General features: G+C 47.4%; 1 protein-coding gene across 1 annotated transcript in view; it reads right to left on the bottom strand.

The window, feature by feature from the left end:
• Positions 1 to 281: 281 nt before the first annotated feature.
• The window catches only part of NMNAT2 (nicotinamide nucleotide adenylyltransferase 2), a 108753-nt gene continuing 91307 nt past the window's right edge, over positions 282 to 17727 (bottom strand). Inside the window, exons 9-11 of the mRNA XM_019737988.2 lie at positions 5821 to 5922; positions 5616 to 5683; positions 282 to 4976 (exon numbers count right to left, since the gene is read on the bottom strand). Of these exons, the coding sequence (XP_019593547.1) occupies positions 4874 to 4976; positions 5616 to 5683; positions 5821 to 5922 (273 nt within the window). The 3' untranslated portion in view covers positions 282 to 4873. The remainder of the gene's footprint in view (positions 4977 to 5615; positions 5684 to 5820; positions 5923 to 17727) is intronic.

Below are 17727 nucleotides of genomic sequence, written 5' to 3' on the forward strand. Positions count from 1 at the left end.
GCCCCCAAACCCACACGGATATACATGAAGCCAACTAATCTCAATCTTTTTTATTTTTCTAATCTCAATCTTAAAAAAACAAAAATACTAAGAACTAAAATGATTTAAAAATAACACATCTAACAAGTTGCTAAGCCTTAAATGAGCTGGCTTCACAGGAAATTGCTATGTCACCTTCTGAATCATGACTGATATTAGCTAATGACAATCACCATCTAGATGTAAACCAAAATGTAACGTATGTCACAACTAAAAATGAAATAAGTACTAAGAGTCATGGCAGGAGTGAACAATTAACGAATTATTATTATTTTTTTTTTTGCTTTTTCACATTGCCAAAACAAAGTGTGAGTTGAACAATTTCTGTCTTAAGATCTTTTACCCAAAAGTAAGTTATTTGAGTTTTTAATTTTAAGAAATATATTTTTATTTAATAAAGAACTAATTTCATTGAGGAGCCAAAGCTAACCAAGACCAGACTATGCAGATTCGGTGGGATCTAAGATTTGATTTTTCATTAACTGAGAAAGTTTAGGCACAATTAACAAAATCATTAATTATTCTTCCTTGTTTACGATCCTTGGGTGTGGTTGTATATACTTTCCTATTACACATGTCCCATCAGCCGAATCAGGCAGAAAATCTCCTGCTTTAAGAACATTTTTTACGACTGTTGGCTCCTGTCAAATAACAACATGAAGAAAAAGTGATTAATTCTACAACAGCAGAGAAGATTCTAGACCAAAATACGAGACTCTAGTAGCATTGTCTTATTTATTAACATAATTGAAACATTTTGTTGATAAAACTTTTGTCCGTGACTACTCGAAGCAAGAAAATTTTACTCAAAATATTTCACTGTGAAATGGTGTCGCAACTTGAATGCAGTTTTTATTGAGTTGGTTTCCCTAAAGCAAATCTTCCTCTTAACATGGCAGATTCAGTGACCAAAAAGTGATTCAAAGAAAGTTTCCCCCTCCCCATGCCAATCCTTGAGTTCTGGGCCCTGGGACTGAAGGAGGCAAAGAGTGTAACTCATTCTTAATGAACCAGAGCAAGCTAATAGGACACTCCAAATTTGCACAACAAAGAAACCATGTGAAGAGTTGAGTTTACTGAGAAGCTATAGGAAGGTGCAGACTGGATGAATTTGACAGCATCTTCGTCACTACCACAATGCTATTCCTAAGGTGTCCTAATTGGATGAGCTACAAAATTGGTCCGTTTCCATCTTTCTCATCTCCTCTGTCTGTTTTCCTGCAGTATAGTCTTGGGAGAGATCGTGAGCTTTTCGTATTCCACCAATTTATTTTTGCATTACTCTTTTGATGAATAAAATAGAACATGCTTCTCTCTCTTCGTCCCCTAAAGTGTGTGTGTGTGTGTGTGTGTGTGTGTGTAGTTTGGGAGAATAGATTTAGGCTGTTAAACACAAGTCATTTCTCCCTGTAATTCTCTGCCTTTTGCTGTAGATTGATGACTGAGTCTCGCTTTCTACGTAATGAGAACAGCAAGTTCTTTTATTCTTTTTGAGAAGCTGGAACATGAGACTAGATAATGCTGGGGAAAGGTAGGCCAATCTGAGACATGAAGAGCAGTGTCTCAGGAAGCTCTAGCTCTGGGTTTCAGGCACTTCAGTAAGAGACTTCCCTCCCCTGTTCCCATGTACATTCAAGGCAAGTGAAAGCAAGGACCCAGAGGCTGCCTGGGGTTGGCATGCGGGGGTGGAGAATGAGGTACCAGCTAGCAACCAGACCGCCTCCTTCCCAAAGGGGCATTCCTTGAGGAGATAGTCCTTGATACAAAGCGTTGCCCTCCTGACTGTTCTTATTCATATCAGCCACTTCCAGAAAAATAGGAGGGATACTTTTTATGCAAGGCAGAAAAATGTGGCTCCAGACCCCTCTGGACTCAATCATGCCAGGCCATGCCTTTCTCATAATCTCTGAGCCATGCCAGCCTTGGGTTGGCCTTTGTAGGAAGGAGGGAAGTCAGGGCCTAGAGGTCAGCCTGTTGGCATCTGGGGCACTCCTTCAAATTGCATCATCTTTCTGGTGTTGACCTTTACTGGGTCGCAGCACAATGTCCTGCCCTGGACTGAGAGAGGGGCTTTGACCTCCATGGGGCAGGGTGGGGAATAGACAATTCTACCCAAAAGGGGATTCACTTTTCCTCGTATTAAAGGAAAACTATTGTAACACGGTCCCTGTGACGACCAAGAGAGGACCTGCCCCTTTTCATTCCTGGAAATCTACTTCCATTGCCCCTGTTCTTCTCCTTAGGTCATCTTTTCTCCCTTTCTACGGGCCTTCCTGCCCCCACACAGCACGTAGAACCAGCCCGGTTCCCTCTCATGGGTTGTGGACTAAATGGCATTTGACCAGAGTCCAGCCAAGTAACCGAGTGGACCAAAGACACTAAAGACACCTTGTCTTTCTCGGATCTGCTCATAGGGAGCCTCATAGTAAACTCTATCCAGGAACTCCATACTCTTGAGAAAGCCCTGTCGCCCACGGAACGCAGCTCCCTGTTTCCCTTTGTTTCATTTGCTGACTTACAACTGTTTTGCCCAGACAAAGGCTCTTCTGTCTGTCTCTCTCCAGCACTAATGTCATCTTGAGCATTCTGGGTCTTTCTTAGCCCTCCACAAAGCAATCCTTTCTTGGATTCAGAGGGTCACTTTCTGGGATTTCCTCCAAGCTGCTGAGATTTCTTGATTTCTAAGGGAAACTTAGTTGGCCTTCCTCACCATCACTTTCTCCCCCAGGACTGGCACATACAAAGCCATATAGAGGAGTACCTGGGTCAGACATATTTAAGGGAAAGATGCCAGGTAAAGGCTGAGAAGCATAGAAATCACATATTACTTGGTCAGTTTCATGGGCACCGGAGGGGCAGAGGCCAGGTGGTGTGATGACCTGGTCAGGAAAACAATATGTTTTTACCAGACCCTATACTTGCTGTCTGACCTTGGACCAGCCATTTAATTCAGTGACTCTCTGCTGCCTCATCTTTTTAAAGGAGAACGTTAGATCAACTAATCTTTCAAATTCTTTTCATTTATGATTCCATGTTCCTTAGCCAAACAACCCAAGAAGTATAACGCCCTCCTGGATGCTGCTCTACCACACTCTTCTGTTGAATCCTGTTCCTTTCCCTAAATGCTATCGATATTGCAGATGTGAAGTGTGTGGAGAAGACCGTTGTCTCTGGTGACAGATCTCACCTGACCCCTCCTGGACCATAGCTGGTACTAGATTTTGATAAAATTATCCTGGTGCTCAGGAACGATTCCTCAAAGACTACTGGAAACCCAAGAGCCAGAGACTGGATGAGAGACACAGAGCACAAGAGAATCATTTCCTTTTGTCTCTCTGCAGCACATGTGTGAGGCCTGAACAACTAGAAGAGTCTGTCAATACTGTTTCCAGGGACAGCAGAGGGAGGTGGGAAATTAGAGAGAAAAGGAGTGAAAGAGTTCAGTGGCTCTTGATGCCCCTCTGATCTCTGTGCTGTGAACCCACTCCCCGATTGGGCAGATTTCCTCAAATGGTAGCAGTGATGGCTGAGCAAGGCAGGAGATAAGACCAACCCCAGAAACAAGGCCGAGGCACTGCTTCTCAAGAAGGAGTTGACTTCAGGCACCACCTGTGTTACAGTTGGAGTGGGTGAGAATCATCAATTCCCATCAGGGCAATAAATTGCTTTTTCATAGGTCATCTGGACTTATATTACAACAGAGACATTTCCCAGACAAATGGGCAATAAATAATTGCAATTAGCAGAGGTCTCTAGGGATGAGTGAATTCCGAGCATGCTTTATCTCAGAAATGGCTGCATTATGAGGATTTGGCCTTGCAAATGTGACTCTTCTCAGATGCGGAAATGTGGCTAAGTGTGGCCTCCAACGGCTTGGATGGTAATCTGAAGGATCCTTGGAAATAATTGGGCTGGCAGGAAACCTACACTCTGCCATCAGTCACAACCCAAATAAGTAACTGTTCAGATGCCACCAGGAAATGGGAAGGGACTGGCTCTGCGTGAGCAGAGGCCCAGAGTCTCGGGAAAATGGTCTTTCAAAACGAAGGAAATGGACTCAGAGTCTTCTAAGAAACCCTACTATTTCCAGACTTGCCTCCCAGGTTTCAGAACTTGAAAGTCTTGCTCCTGACCCCAGACTGGAGCTACTGCTGTGTGGGGGGCAGAGGGTGAGGAGGCAGGGGGTGTCGGGAAAGTGGAGGTGGCTTGACCTTCGTTACTGGGTGTGGCCCTCATGCACGTACTGAGCGCTGCTGCTGGTTACAGTGTCCTATCAAAGGGAAGTAATTCCACAGGAATGCATCAAGACTACAAACATAAAGAATCACGGACACGGAGTTCATCCAAGTTCTATGAGGAGTGAACCACAACAATAAAAAACAAAACAAAACAAAAAGAGAAAAAACAGAAGAGAAAGAAAGAAAAATAGCCCTTTGTGGTAAAGGGCATGCTGGGAAGGCGAGAGCCAGAGCCGCCTCCCCAGAGCATGCTGGGAGGATGGGCACCAGAGCCGCTCTCTAGAGCATGCTGAGAGATGGACACCAGCACATCTCCAAGACTGCACTTCCCCCAACTCCCACCCCTATTCCCTCACCCACCCCCAACCCAGAGCCTAGAGGAAAGTTTGTCCGAAGATGACTGTGGAAAAGGGTATGCTGTGGTTCTCTGCAGGTCCCCCACACTGTGGGGGGTTGAGTCAGCAAAGGGGAGAACAGTCAAGATGAGGAGATGGAGAACAGAGAGGCAGGAGAGAAACAGGGGGACTGACAGAGACTGGAGGGGCCAGTGTGTTGGCAGAGGACGAGGGGAGAGTGGAGCAGAGGCCATGTGGCTGCTAGCCCGAGGCGTTGATGTACAGCTGGCTCTTGAGAATGTAGTCGATGACTGGCTGGGACAGGTAGTCCACGACGTGGCCGTCCCCATGCTGCAGGGCCAGCCTGGATGAGAAGAGGCGGGAATCAGATAGACATCAGTCCCTGAAGCCAAGCAGGACTGGCCTGGCCACTCTCTTTCAGGGAAAGGGTTTACCCAACACCCCATCACCAGCCTTTGCTGAGGTTAAGTACATGGAATCCCTATTAGGAAATGCCCTCTTGCCCCATCCTGGGGACTCCATTTCATCCTGGCTCTGCCACTTGCTAGCTGAGGGACTTTGGGCAAGTAATTTAAGCCCATCTGTTTTCAGCTTTCTCTTCTGTAAAATGAGGGTACTATCTCAGTTACGGAAAGGATTAAAGGAGTCGTGAAAAGCACTTAGCAGATCCCAAGCACACAGTATGCATTTTAATGTGTTAGCTGTTCTCATTTCATTCCTTTGTGTTGCTCTACACCATGGTCTCCTGCAAATGAGTCTCACTGGGGTTCTTAGGATGGACCACCTCCTTTCCTTCCTACAGACGCCTGACAGGGAAGATGCTTTCTCTGAGGCCCTTCGCACAAGCCCTGCGGGTCTGTGAAGGGAAAGCACCAGCAGGTATGAAAGGGCTCCAGTAATTCCCTTTGGTTTCTGCACTGCTTTGCTCTAGCCTTGGTCTGGCTGCTTCCCATTCTCTACTCACATGGTGAGTCCAACGTACCTGCTCTTGGTTGAGCTGACAATGGACATGGGATGGTTGATGTCATCCTTCACCACCATGATGTTGTTCTGGGGAGAGAACAGAGAGAGTGGGCTGCCTGCCCCTCACACTGACCTCCTTGTGTGTCCTCACTCCTGCAGCCCCCAGGCCTCGCCGAGAAGGGCCGCGTCACAGAGCTACGCCAGCAGGGACATGGAGAACTCACTCTGTATTTGCGTAGTATTGAGGAGTGATTCATGATTCGGTCTGTGTCAGCTGCATCCCGGGGCACCACCACGATCCCAAAGTCCCCAACAATCACCTCCATCTGAAGGACAGAGAAAGAGAGAGAGAAAGAGAGAGCCTTCTGTGAGATCATGACCCCAAACCCCTACCCAGCAACTGCTTAGCAGGGTGGAGCTACCTCCCATGTGGAACCCCGGCTTTAGTCCCAAACTTGCCTTTTCAGCCCCATCAGTCAGCTCCTTCAAGTAACAACCCGTAACAGTGTCAGGGGCATGAGGGAGAACTTTGCCTGGCACACAAAAGACGCTTAATAAGTACCTCGAGGCTAAATGGATAAGCGTGCTCCTGCATGTCTGGGCAAGAACTCTCTCATTCCTGAGGCTCCTGTTGAGCCCACAGTGCTGAGAGGATGGCGAATAATGACACACCGTCGTTACTGGTAGACAGCCTTGTGCGAGACACAGATCCCACTGCCCAGCAAGCAAACCCCAGCCCCCAGCTGGACGACTGAGAGGGGCTGGAAGGCTCCCCTGCTCATCCTCGCTCGTTAAAGCTGCTGTGGGCCTCGGGGCCAGCAGGACGGGAAGGGCTTGGCTGTATCAGTGTGAGCAGAGGCAGTGACAGGAGGGAGAGTATTACGAGGTCACTTCTGAGATCAGTCTCTGATAGGAGCTTGCTGCCACAATGAGAGAGGATACCTTTTCATTTAAAAAAAATAAGTTTTATTTTTTCTGATTATAGAGAATGCAAGCTTGGGAAACTCAGAAAAAGAAATCGATGACAACCACGCCATCCAGATAACCACTAATATAGCCGTAGTATATTTCTGACCAGGGTTTTCCTCTCTACAAATAAGTGTACATATCCATACTTGGGTTAAACTGAAAAACGAATCATTTTACCTGCATCCCCCCCCCATGTTAGCATTATATTGTGAGCATTTTCTCACATCATAAAAAATATTTGAAAATATTAAGTTTTAACAATGTATTTCATTGTCTGACTGTACTGTTATAGCATGACATATTAAGCCAATCTTGTATTATAGAAAGTGTACAGTGACTTCTGATTTTTTTGCAGTTAAACGTAACACTTTGTTGAAGAGCTTTGTACATAAATCTTGTACCACATCTCTGATTATTTCCTTAGAATAGGAAGTAAAATAATTAGATGAAAGGATATGAACTGGACATATTTCAAGCTCTTGAGACATATTACCAAGCTGCTTTCTGGAAACTCATGCCAATTTTTATTTCAAAGAGCCTGAAAGCAATGGCACTTAATAGACTTGGATCTAGCCTGGGCATATTACTGTTTAGATCTTGCCAATTAAGGATCCCAGATGGGGAGAGCAGTGTGTGTGGGGGGGTGGGGGTGGCAAGCTGCTTCTAAGCAGTGTAGCTCATTGAGCAAGACCAGCTCTGGTGGCAAGGGACCCAGGTTTTTCCTCATAATTCTGCAAACTAGTGACACAAACAGACATTATGGACACTCTGGACGCTACTTCTCTATCAGAGGGTTTCTGTGCCAGCAGAATTCCACTTCTAAGTTTGATTCCCTGATTATGTTTGTGCGTGCATGTGCGAGCATGTGTGCGTGTGTATATATGCACGTGTGTGCCCTGGGGGTGTTTCCATCCGCTTTACCCTACTTGTCCCATTGCTTACAACTGGAGCTGGAGGTACCACTGGAACTCCAATGTTGCTGAGATAAAAAGTTGGCTGAAGGTGTCCCAGGAGGGAAGTCAAAGGTATGCAGAGTATAGCAGGACCTCCCCTGGATCATGCCATGTGGAAGCTACAGGGCATCACACAATACGCTGCCTCAATCGGTGGTGCTCAGTGCGGTAAACTGGCACTGAGTGTGTGTCCTATAAACCAGGAATGTTAGGGAGAGGCAGGGCAGGGAGATGGAGGTAGATCTATCTCCTCCAGCTGTATCTTTTAGAATACTGCCCTGGGGTTCACTACTCAGGTCTCCTAAGACACTGGTTCTCACACTTGGCTGTGAATTAGAATCACCTCAGGAGCTTTTAAATTCCAAAGCCCAGCTCACACCTAAAATCAATTAAATCAGAATCTCGGGGAATGGGACCCAGGCATTGACAGGGTTTTGTTTTTATTCCCCAGGTGACTACAATATGCAGCCAGGCTTGAGAACCAGTGGTCTGAGTAGAGTTAAAGCTCCAGGGGAATTGGTAGGGTAGGGAAAGAGAAAAGAGAAAGGAAACAGAGAAGAAAGGGAGGGGAGGGGAGGGAAGAGGTGGTATATATGGAGATTCCCCAACTGCCTGGCAATGTAGACATTTCAAGATATCTGGTATAGACTGTGTAATGCAGACAGTGCCTTCAATTTGATTCTGAGAATGTGATGGAAGTTTCGTATATGATACATGAAATACTGGGGTTATTTAAAGAGAGCATTCTATTCTAGTTTAAAGCATGAAAACAATGGTCAGGTCTCCTGGGGAGAATCACCCTATGGGTGACATTAGTGCCACTGAGACTTTCCACTCAGAAACTAATGATCTGAGCACCCACTTGACAACAGTGCCAGGGGTCTCAGAGGGTGGCAAGCAGATGGAGACCTTGCTGCTTGAGATGTTTTCCTTTGCCAGAAGCAGGTGACAGACGTGCCCCTTGGGAGTCACAGATGGGACGAGGGAGATGGGGTCTAAAAGATAAGACACAGCTTTACCACATCCTAGAGACATCGCTGCAGGGGTGTGGGCCAGAGGCTTGTAGACCTTTTCTCCTAGGGTGCGGGCTTAATTTTCGTGCTGGAGGGTGTCTGTGTGGGTGTGTGTTTTGGGGTGGGGGAGGTGCCAGCTGCTAGAGTTGGTGTGGGGACAGAGTCCCAGAGAGCAGTTTCCAGACTTTCGGCCTCACGTGGAAAGGTGCTGGCTCAGGTAGTAGATGGCCATTAGCTGTAACTAGTTGCCCATCAGCTGAAACCAGTGAGCCATTGGCCACTGATATAACTGCCGTGGCTGAGCTAACAAGCACGGATTGCAGCTCGCAAGGGGTTGTGGGTTGGTTGGCAGAGAAGCGGATGGCGGAGTGCGGCTAGCAAGTGGGGTTAGCAAAGCGGGCGGTGGATGTGGCTCGTGTGGTTCCTGCTTTGTGTGTCTCACCTGGCCGCCAATGAGACTGGGGTGCAGGAAGACCCCTTGTTGGGGTACAGGCAGATGTTTGCTTTTGTGTCTCCAACCCAGCCGCCCGTGAGAATATAGAACACCCATGGCTCCGTGGGTGTTCCTTTTTGGCCTAGCCATATCCTGCGTTCTTGGGGCCAGAGTCCCTGCATGACAGTTGGTGAGGTGTGCCTTGGGTCCCCTAGGCACACACCTCCCTCGAGGGGCTTAGCGGTCCTTTCTACCTCCACCCCCAATTCCGCCTTCTATTTTCCCCTGGCCTCCAGGACGCCCCCCTCTCCTGATGGTCCTCCTATCTCATCAGCTGCTCATTTTTTCTTTCTTTTTTTTGGTCTCTCTGTGCTGGCTCTTCCTCATCTCCTTAACCTTGAATCACTGGAGTCCTCCACGCCTCAGTCCTTGGACCTTTTTGGTTTCTATCTATATTTACACCCTTAATAATTTCATTCGATTTCAAAGCTTTAAAGACCCCCTGAAGGCTCCCAAATTGATAACCTCCAGCAGAGACTTCTCTCCTGAGCTCAGACTCCTCTATCCAGTGGCCTTTTCAGCATATCCATTTGGATGGGGCATCTCAAACTTAATAGAGCCGCGAACCCCTGAACTCTCTGGCATCAATCAACCCCCCCGCCCCAAACATTTTTCCTAATCTTTCATTTCAGTAAATGGAAACTCTTCTTACAATCAGGCCAAAGCCTTGGCACGTTCCTTGATTCTTTTTCTCTCACTCCCCACGTTCAATCTATAAGGTAATCCAATTGACTCTGTCTTCAAAACAAATCCAAGAATCTGCTCATTTTTCACTATTATCATTTCTATCCTGGTCCAAGCCTCCTTTGATGAGTTAGATAATGGCACCCCAAAAATATCCAGGCCCTAATTCTTGGAACCTACGAATGTAACCTTATATAGCAAAAGAAACAGGATCTGGAGAGTATCCTGAAGAAGCCAGGTGGCCCCTAATTCAATAACAAGTATCCTTAGAAGAGGGAGGCAGAGGGAGGTTTAACACAGGAGGGAGAAGATGACGTGAAGACAGAGCAGAGAGAGACTTGAAGACGTTATACCGTTGGCCTTGAAAATGGAAGAAGAGGCCACGAACCATAGAATGCAACACATGCAGCTCTAGAAGCTGGCAAAGGCGGGGGAGCACTCTGCCCTCGAGCCTCTGGAGGGAACACAGCCTTGCCAACAGCTTGGTTTGGGCCCAGTGAAACCCTTGGTGGAATTCTAGCCTCCAGAAGTGGAAGGGAATAAATTTGTGTGGTTTTCAGCATTCAGTTTGCAGCACAGAGAACTAATCCACCTCCATCGTCTCTCACTTGGATGGAGCTGGTCTCTTTGTTTTCCTCTTGCCTTTTTCAATCTGTTCGCAATAGCGAGACTGATAACGTTAAAATATAAGTCGATTATGTTGCTCCTTGGCTCGAAACCCTTCACTTAAATGTCACCTTCTCAGTGAGACCTTCTCTGGCCATGTGCTTTCAACTTGTGTCCCTGCGCACACAGACCCACACACTCCCACGCCCTCCCAGTGCCTCCCGCTGCTGTACTTCACATTCTTCCAGAGCACTTAACTCCATCTAACACCATGTCGAAAGGCAACCTCCTTGAGGGCAGGGATTTTTGTGATTTTTTCGCTGATGTGATCCCAGGTGGAAAAGACCTGGCACATCCCCCCATGTTTCCCTGATGGACGCATTTGCTGATAAACGCTCCCTGTCTCAGGACACGGAGGAAAGCCCATCATGCTTAATGGAGCTCGGGGAGACCCAAGGAAGTGACTCTACAGACAGACTTTCAGGCCCCTGTGACAAGCAAGGGTGATCTTACTTTTGCAAGTTCCCAGACTTTATCTGATTGCTCAGCAGAATCACCTGGGGAGCTTGGTAAACAATTACAACCAACACAGGTTCCCCCAGACCTCAGCCCAGGGATGTGAATAGGGAATGTCTCTAGTGGGCCGGAGTCCCTCTACAAGCTCCTTAACCTTCTGCTATGCACCCACCTTTGGGAAATTGTTGCTCTAAATCACATAGGCAATTGCCTACGCTGCTAATATTCCGGCTTAGTTTGGGATGAGATACTCATGGGAGGACATGCGCCCTGTGGCCTAAGGCGTGGCGGTGCTTAGGGCAGACATCGGGCCCCAGGAACCAGAGGGTCGCTCAGGCTTTCCCTGCCCGTGATGCTGGCAGAGGTGTGCCCAGGCCCCTGGGCCGGAGCTCTTGTCCCAGCAGGAGGGGTCCAACACCTCTTGAGTCTTCGTGAAGAGTTCTCTGTAGGTCTTGTCTTGGATGTGGGGAGGTGGGTGAGGGAGTGGTTAACACAGCAGCACTGTCTTGATGGGCAGGTCCCTTTCCCGCTGGTGGCTAATGTGACCTCATACCACCACACCCCAGCGGGCAGGATCGGGGTACATCTCCTCTCACAGGACACAGTGGCCCGCTCACGTTAGCTCTGGCCTGTGTCCTGCCTGAGGGGTGAGGGTCTGTGACATTCATCCTGCTTCACCTTCCTGCTCACAGGCATATCTTTTCATTTTCTGGTTAAAGGCTCCCCAGGGGAGACAGGGGTGGAAATGGGGAGCTGAAGTGGGAGGGGGCAGTCTCTGCTTCTCCAAATGCAGGGACTCTGAGGGAAGGATATGAGACATGTTGAAGCAGGAAGCACATTGGCTTTGGGGGAGACCCAGGTGGAAAATCTCTTGGAAGGAATGTACAGTTATCTTCATCCTTCCACGAGGCTGAAGTTCAAGACCTGCCTGCTGGATTTCAGGGAGGCTTTAGGTGGGACGACGCCCTGTGGTCTCAGCCAGGCACCTTCCTGGGTGCCAGGGGCAGAGGGTTGAGAAAGACAGATATGGCTTCAACTCCTGACTCAATCACTAACCAGTGGGAGACATCACGCAAACGATTAATTATCTCAACTGCATTGCTATGACGGACAAGGCCAGGTTACTTTTAAGGCACTAATATCTTCTAGTGGCTCATGTCTAATGGGTAACTGGCAAAAGTTTACCCATAAGATGTTATTGCACATCACATGGTGCAGGCAAACTCTATGGGATGAACCCCCTCCAACCAAGCTGCTCCCAGATACCCTTCATTTTGTCATTCAACAAACTTTTATTGAATGCATACAGCGACCTGGGTACCATCTTGGTGGTGCCGAAAAAGACAGGGAATGTGTAGTGTGCTCACAGAGCTTACCTCGTAATAGGAAGAGATCGTAAACAAATACATATATACATGAGAAAACATCAGGTCGTGCTAAATACAATAGTGAACATCATGGGAGAGGAAGAAATTTTCCTCTGTCCTTCTAGGTTCTTTTGGCTCGTCTAATAATTAAATCTACATGAGACAGAGTAACAAGAGAAAATAACCAAATTTGACTATATATATGTACATACGGGCACTGCACATGCATGAGACGTTCAGAGACAGAAAGGGAAAATGAGGTATATATGGCATTGTGTTAAGGATGGGGTAAGACTTCAGAGGGGAGGAAGGTCATGCATAGGATGATAAGAAGGGCAGAAGTTCAGTAATGAGATGTTTGCCCTGCCCTAAAGATAGGCCATAAAACATTATTTCTGGTAATAATTCTTATTATGGGCAAGGCTCCAAGGTTAAGTTCTTTAAGGGAGAGGTAAAAGTTTCTTGTTAGCCCGTAGGATCTTGATTGCCTTAACCTCAAAATAATCCACATGCCAAAGTAGCACATCTTAGGGAGGCCTGTTCTGAACCCCTTCGATATAAAACGAAATGATTTTTACGCTGAACCCTAAATGACAAGAAGGGGCCAGACCTAGGGATACCCGGGGGAAGAGCATCCCCAGTGAGGTCACAGCTAGTGCAAAGGCCCTGAGGTAGCAAAAACTATTCACACAAAGAAACCGGTGGAACTCGAGCTCAAAGAGGTGGGAGAAGTAGATAAGGACCAGATCGTGATAAAGATGGGGTTTTATTCCAAAGGCAAAGAGAAGCTCTTAGAGTGTTTTAAACAGAGGGCTTGGTTTCCATTAGCAACAGAATCCAATTTACATTGACTTACCCTGGCAAGCCTAACTGGTAAGACCCTCTGTATGATCATTCTGAGACCAGGGTTCAGAATCCTGACTGTCTCCCCCAAACAGTGCTGTCTTCTCAAGGTACTTGGGTGACTTGGGCCCACTTATGTCTCTTCTCCAGATGAGGAGTGTCATGCAGGGTCTCTGGTCCCTCTCCCCACACCAGAACACAGGATATGGTGAGGCCAAAAGGAACACCCATGGAGCCATAGGTAGGGGAGTCATACCACTATACTCTCGCTGGCGGCTGGGTTGGAGACACAGGGAGCAGGATCCGCCATCCACTTCTCTACCAACCAACCCACCAACCTACCTGCCTGCATAGCCACAGCAGTTATATCAGTGGCCAATGGCTAACTGGTTACAGCTAATGGCCATCCAATCACAGTTGATAGCCATCTACTACCCGAGCCAGCACCTTTCCATGTGAGGTCGAGAGCCTGGAAACTGCTCTCCTGGCTCTGTCCCTACAAGGAGATTTGGGGGTGAACATGAAACTATTAATAAGGAGGGGAAGAAACATGTATGAAGGCACCTGCTATGTCCCAGGCAAGTGCTAGGAGCTTTATTTCTTATTACACTTACTCCTTATGACAACTATCTTCTGAGATATGTGCCTCAGTGCTCATTTCATAGAGGGGGAAACCCAGACTCAGTGAGATTTAGTCCACGTTGCACAGCTAGGAAGTGAATTTGAACCTGCTCTGATCTACTTTCAAAGCTCTTTCTGCCACATGACATCTCTTCTAGATCCATTTTTAAGACTCACATTTTAGTGACTTGAAACTTTTTGGGGTTGAAAATACACTCTTCTATTTTCTCCGGGCTACGATGGGCTGTCCTCGGTCCATTACTCCACATCGCCCCCTGGAGTACGTAATTTTGTATACTTCTGAGTGGATTAAAAAAGACTTGGCAGGGAGAGCGCACCAGGCAGAAGACACGCAGTAGGTGGGGGGTTTCCGAAACATGCTCCACCCATTTCAATCAAGAGTCATCCATCTCGGTTCTGACCCCTGCTCCCTTCTGGTGAGAAGCCAGTGCCGTCAGAGTCAAGAAGGTGGGAATGCATTTCCAGGATGTCTCTCTTATTGCAAATAAATGAATGATGCTTCAGAGGGATTTCCCAGAGAAAATCATCCCCACTCCTATTTCCAATTTGACTGGGGGGTGTGGGAAGGCAGGGGATTCCAGACTCATGTCAATAGCCTGCAAACCAAGCCAACCGTGCCTTTCACATGAGAACCAGAATCTCCCATGGTAGCCGCTGAACCTCCTTCCCGGGAGCCTGTAAATTCAGCACTGGGCTTGTGGGAGCGGGGAGGGGGCCTAATCCCCCGGGGTGCAAGTGTCCATCGGGCTTCCTGGCTGGGGCTGGCCTGTCTGATAAAAACCATCTGAGCCTGAAAAACTAAATGTTTGTCTTTGCTCCATTTGTCCTGGAGCCCTGGGATTTCTTCTGGAGTGGCCAGTGCCCCAGGCTTTTCCTCTGTTTATTTTCTTTGGTTGTTTTCCCACCGCTGGTGGATGGAGAAGCAGCCCATGGCTGGTTGGCTGGAAATATGTAGGATACAGCCAATTAGAGCCAGCCTTTAGAACGCTGAGCTTTGAGAAGTACAAGAAAAAGAAAACAAGAAAAATCACTTTGTTCATTGGTCCATCTCTGGTGCCTAAGCGTCCACCTTTAGGTTAAATATTGGCCCTTGCTTATTTAAAATGCAAATACCATTTGAGAGCGGCTAATGTATTTAATCATTAAACTTCATGATTTTGCCAGCTTGCTACAAAACTCAAAAGCTTCCCAAATAAAGCCCAAGATAAATCTTCTATTTCAACCAGCCAGAACAATCTCCCCCAAAAGGTCTTGTTTTCACCACTTGATCTTTCACAGCCTTCTCTCAACCCCAAAAGCCCTTCTTTTTCCACCCACTTAACCCAATCCTGCCCATCATTCAAAGCCCAGTTCAAGTGCTGCCTGCTGTGAATTACATGTCATTTCTCTCACTTGTCTGTCTTATCTGGATGAGGGATCTAAAGATGTATGCAAAGTCCTGCTCTGCTATTCAATAGCAATGTGGTCTTGGACAAGTCACAAACCATGTGAGCCCTGGTTTCCAAACCTGTAAATGGGAATAGAGATTCATGTTCTAGGGGTCAAGCGAGAAACAATGCAAGTGTTTATGGTCTGTCACCCCAATAGAAAGGAAAGTGCACACAGGCGCAGATTTGATCTATTTTGTTTTCTCTGTTCCTCCAGCCTGAGAATGGTGTCTGGCACATGGTAGCTACTCAATAAATACTTTAAAACCAAGGAATGCATAACAGCCAACATTTATTGAGTGCCTACTAGGTTCAGAAATTCTTCTAAAGTTTTTACATGTTTTATTTTGTGAACTATAGGGAATATCATAAAAAGTAAGATATTTTTAGATTGCAAGTGCTTCAAGGACAAATAACGTGGCCTTGTGTTCATACTGGGCATTCAGTAAATATTAGTTGCAAGATTGGTGGAAGGGAAAGAACATTTGAATCAGGATTAATTTGCCAGACTGCCTTCCATTATAACATGACGGACAAAGCAGCTGGAAGTATAAGGTCCTTAGACAACAGGTTTTGTCTGGGGGAGGGGAGTGAGTATAAAAGTTTCCTGCTCAAATCTGTCTGAGGTGGACCCTTTAGCCCTTGGCCTGGATTTCCCGCAGACCTTGGTCCAGGACTGGACACCTGCTTTGGTGCTGGTGTCAGGAAGCCACACAGCAAAAATCAGGTCCCCTGGGGGAGGCCAGTTCTCTAATAAAAAGTCCAAGGATGGGACAGGCTAGGAGGACTGGGTCCTATCTCCAAAGTGAGTCTGAATCTGGACTTAAGAATCCTGATCTCCAAGAACCTGAATCTTGGTTTCTCAGAAATCAAGAATGAAAATGCCAACTGCCAGAACACACAGGCAGCTCTTTTGTATCCTAGGGAGAGAAACTTGATGAATGCATATGGAATTTTCCAGCAGCTGGCTGTCAGGGGAAGGGATGTGTCACTGGTCAGAGGAGGTCAGAATTCTCTGTGGGTTAATGGATCTTTGTGCCTAATAGGAAATGCCCATGGGATGTGTTTGGGTGGGGGTGGGGTTGTCCCTTTAGTTGTGTCATTAGATGTCGGGATGAAGAGCATTGGTTCAGGAATCCAAAGCAAAAAAAAAGAGCAAGAGTGACTCTGTGGGGACAGAGCCCCAGAGAGCAGTTTCCAAGCTCTCGGCCTCACATGGAAAGGTCCTGGCTTGGGTAGTAGATGGCCATCAGCTGTAACTAGTTGGCCATCAGCTGTAACCAGTTAGCCATTGGCCACTAATATAACTGCCGTGGCTGAGCTAGCAAGCACTGATTGCAGCTCGCAAGGGGTTGGTTGGTGGGTGGGCAGAGAAGTGGATGGCAGATTGCAGCTAGCAAGTAGGGTTAGCAAACCGGCAGATTGCGGATTGTGTGGCTCCTGCTTTGTGTGTCTCGCCAGCCCGCCAGAGAGACTGGGGTGCAGGAAGACCCCTGTTGGGGTACTGGCAGATGTTTGCTTTTGTGTCTCAACCAGCCACTATCGAGAATATAGTGATATGAATCCCCCATCCATGGCTCCGTTGGTGTTCCTTTTCGGCCTCACCATATCCTGTGCTGTTGTGCTGGGAGCGGGAGTTGAATCCCGCATGACAGACTCAGAGAGTTTGTCACCAAAAGAGGCCCTGGTAGTCCTTCTGTAGAACAGACTGTGTCAGCTGCTTCCCAGCCTGGGTGGGGGCAGGACTGCTCCACACTTCCCTTGAGCTTTCTTTACAGAAGGGTAGAGGGGCCTCCATTTCTCCTGCAACTTGTTTGAACTCGTGGCTTCTCTCCTGCCTTGTTCTGAGGGTCCTGGAGAAGACATGGGAGGCTGGAACACAAAGCCAGGACCTAGGACTTTTCCAAGAAGCTTTGCTCTCCTGCCCTTAGTCATGGGCAGACTCAGGGCTTCGAGCTCAGCCCCCGAGCAGAGGTCTTGGCCAACACGTATCACCTAGGACACCAGGTAACAAAGAGAAGTGTGTTCTGACAAGAGCTGAACGAATGAATGGAAACCTGGGGTAGAAGCAAGTCTCTCACATGCCTGATACATGGTAACGTCCTGGTTAGAAACTGAAGTTGCAGGCAAGTCCCAGATGGCAGAACATTCTAGTAGAATAAGCAGGGCTCAGCCTATACCCAGTCTTAAAAGAAAGACCTTCCTTTTCTAGACCTGGGCTACTTAATTCACTGAGTTACTAACTAGTTTCCTGCTTTCTACATTGCCCTTTGTCCAACCCCAACCCTATTTCTAGCAGAGAACTAGACCCTTTATGGGAGGAATTTGCAGGGCAGACAACAGAATGTTTTGAAATCAATGGCTTTAATCTCAGTGAAGAGATTTCACTAGATGTCCCAAGGAGGGGAGAGAAAATAGGGAAGACACCACCAGAATATTATAAAAAGAAGAGCTTTTGCTGTCTCCCTCCACCCCAATACTAGAAAGAAGCTAGGGATCTGTGAGACCCACTCCCCCCTCCCTCCCAGACATCACCCTAGGGTCAAAACCTCAGAAAGAAATGGGGCCTGGTGATCATAGGTGGGTGGAGCCCAGCGCTGGGCTTCCAGACTCAGCCA

Source organism: Rhinolophus sinicus, linkage group LG17, assembly GCF_036562045.2.
Source record: "Rhinolophus sinicus isolate RSC01 linkage group LG17, ASM3656204v1, whole genome shotgun sequence".
Lineage (NCBI taxonomy): Eukaryota > Metazoa > Chordata > Mammalia > Chiroptera > Rhinolophidae > Rhinolophus > Rhinolophus sinicus.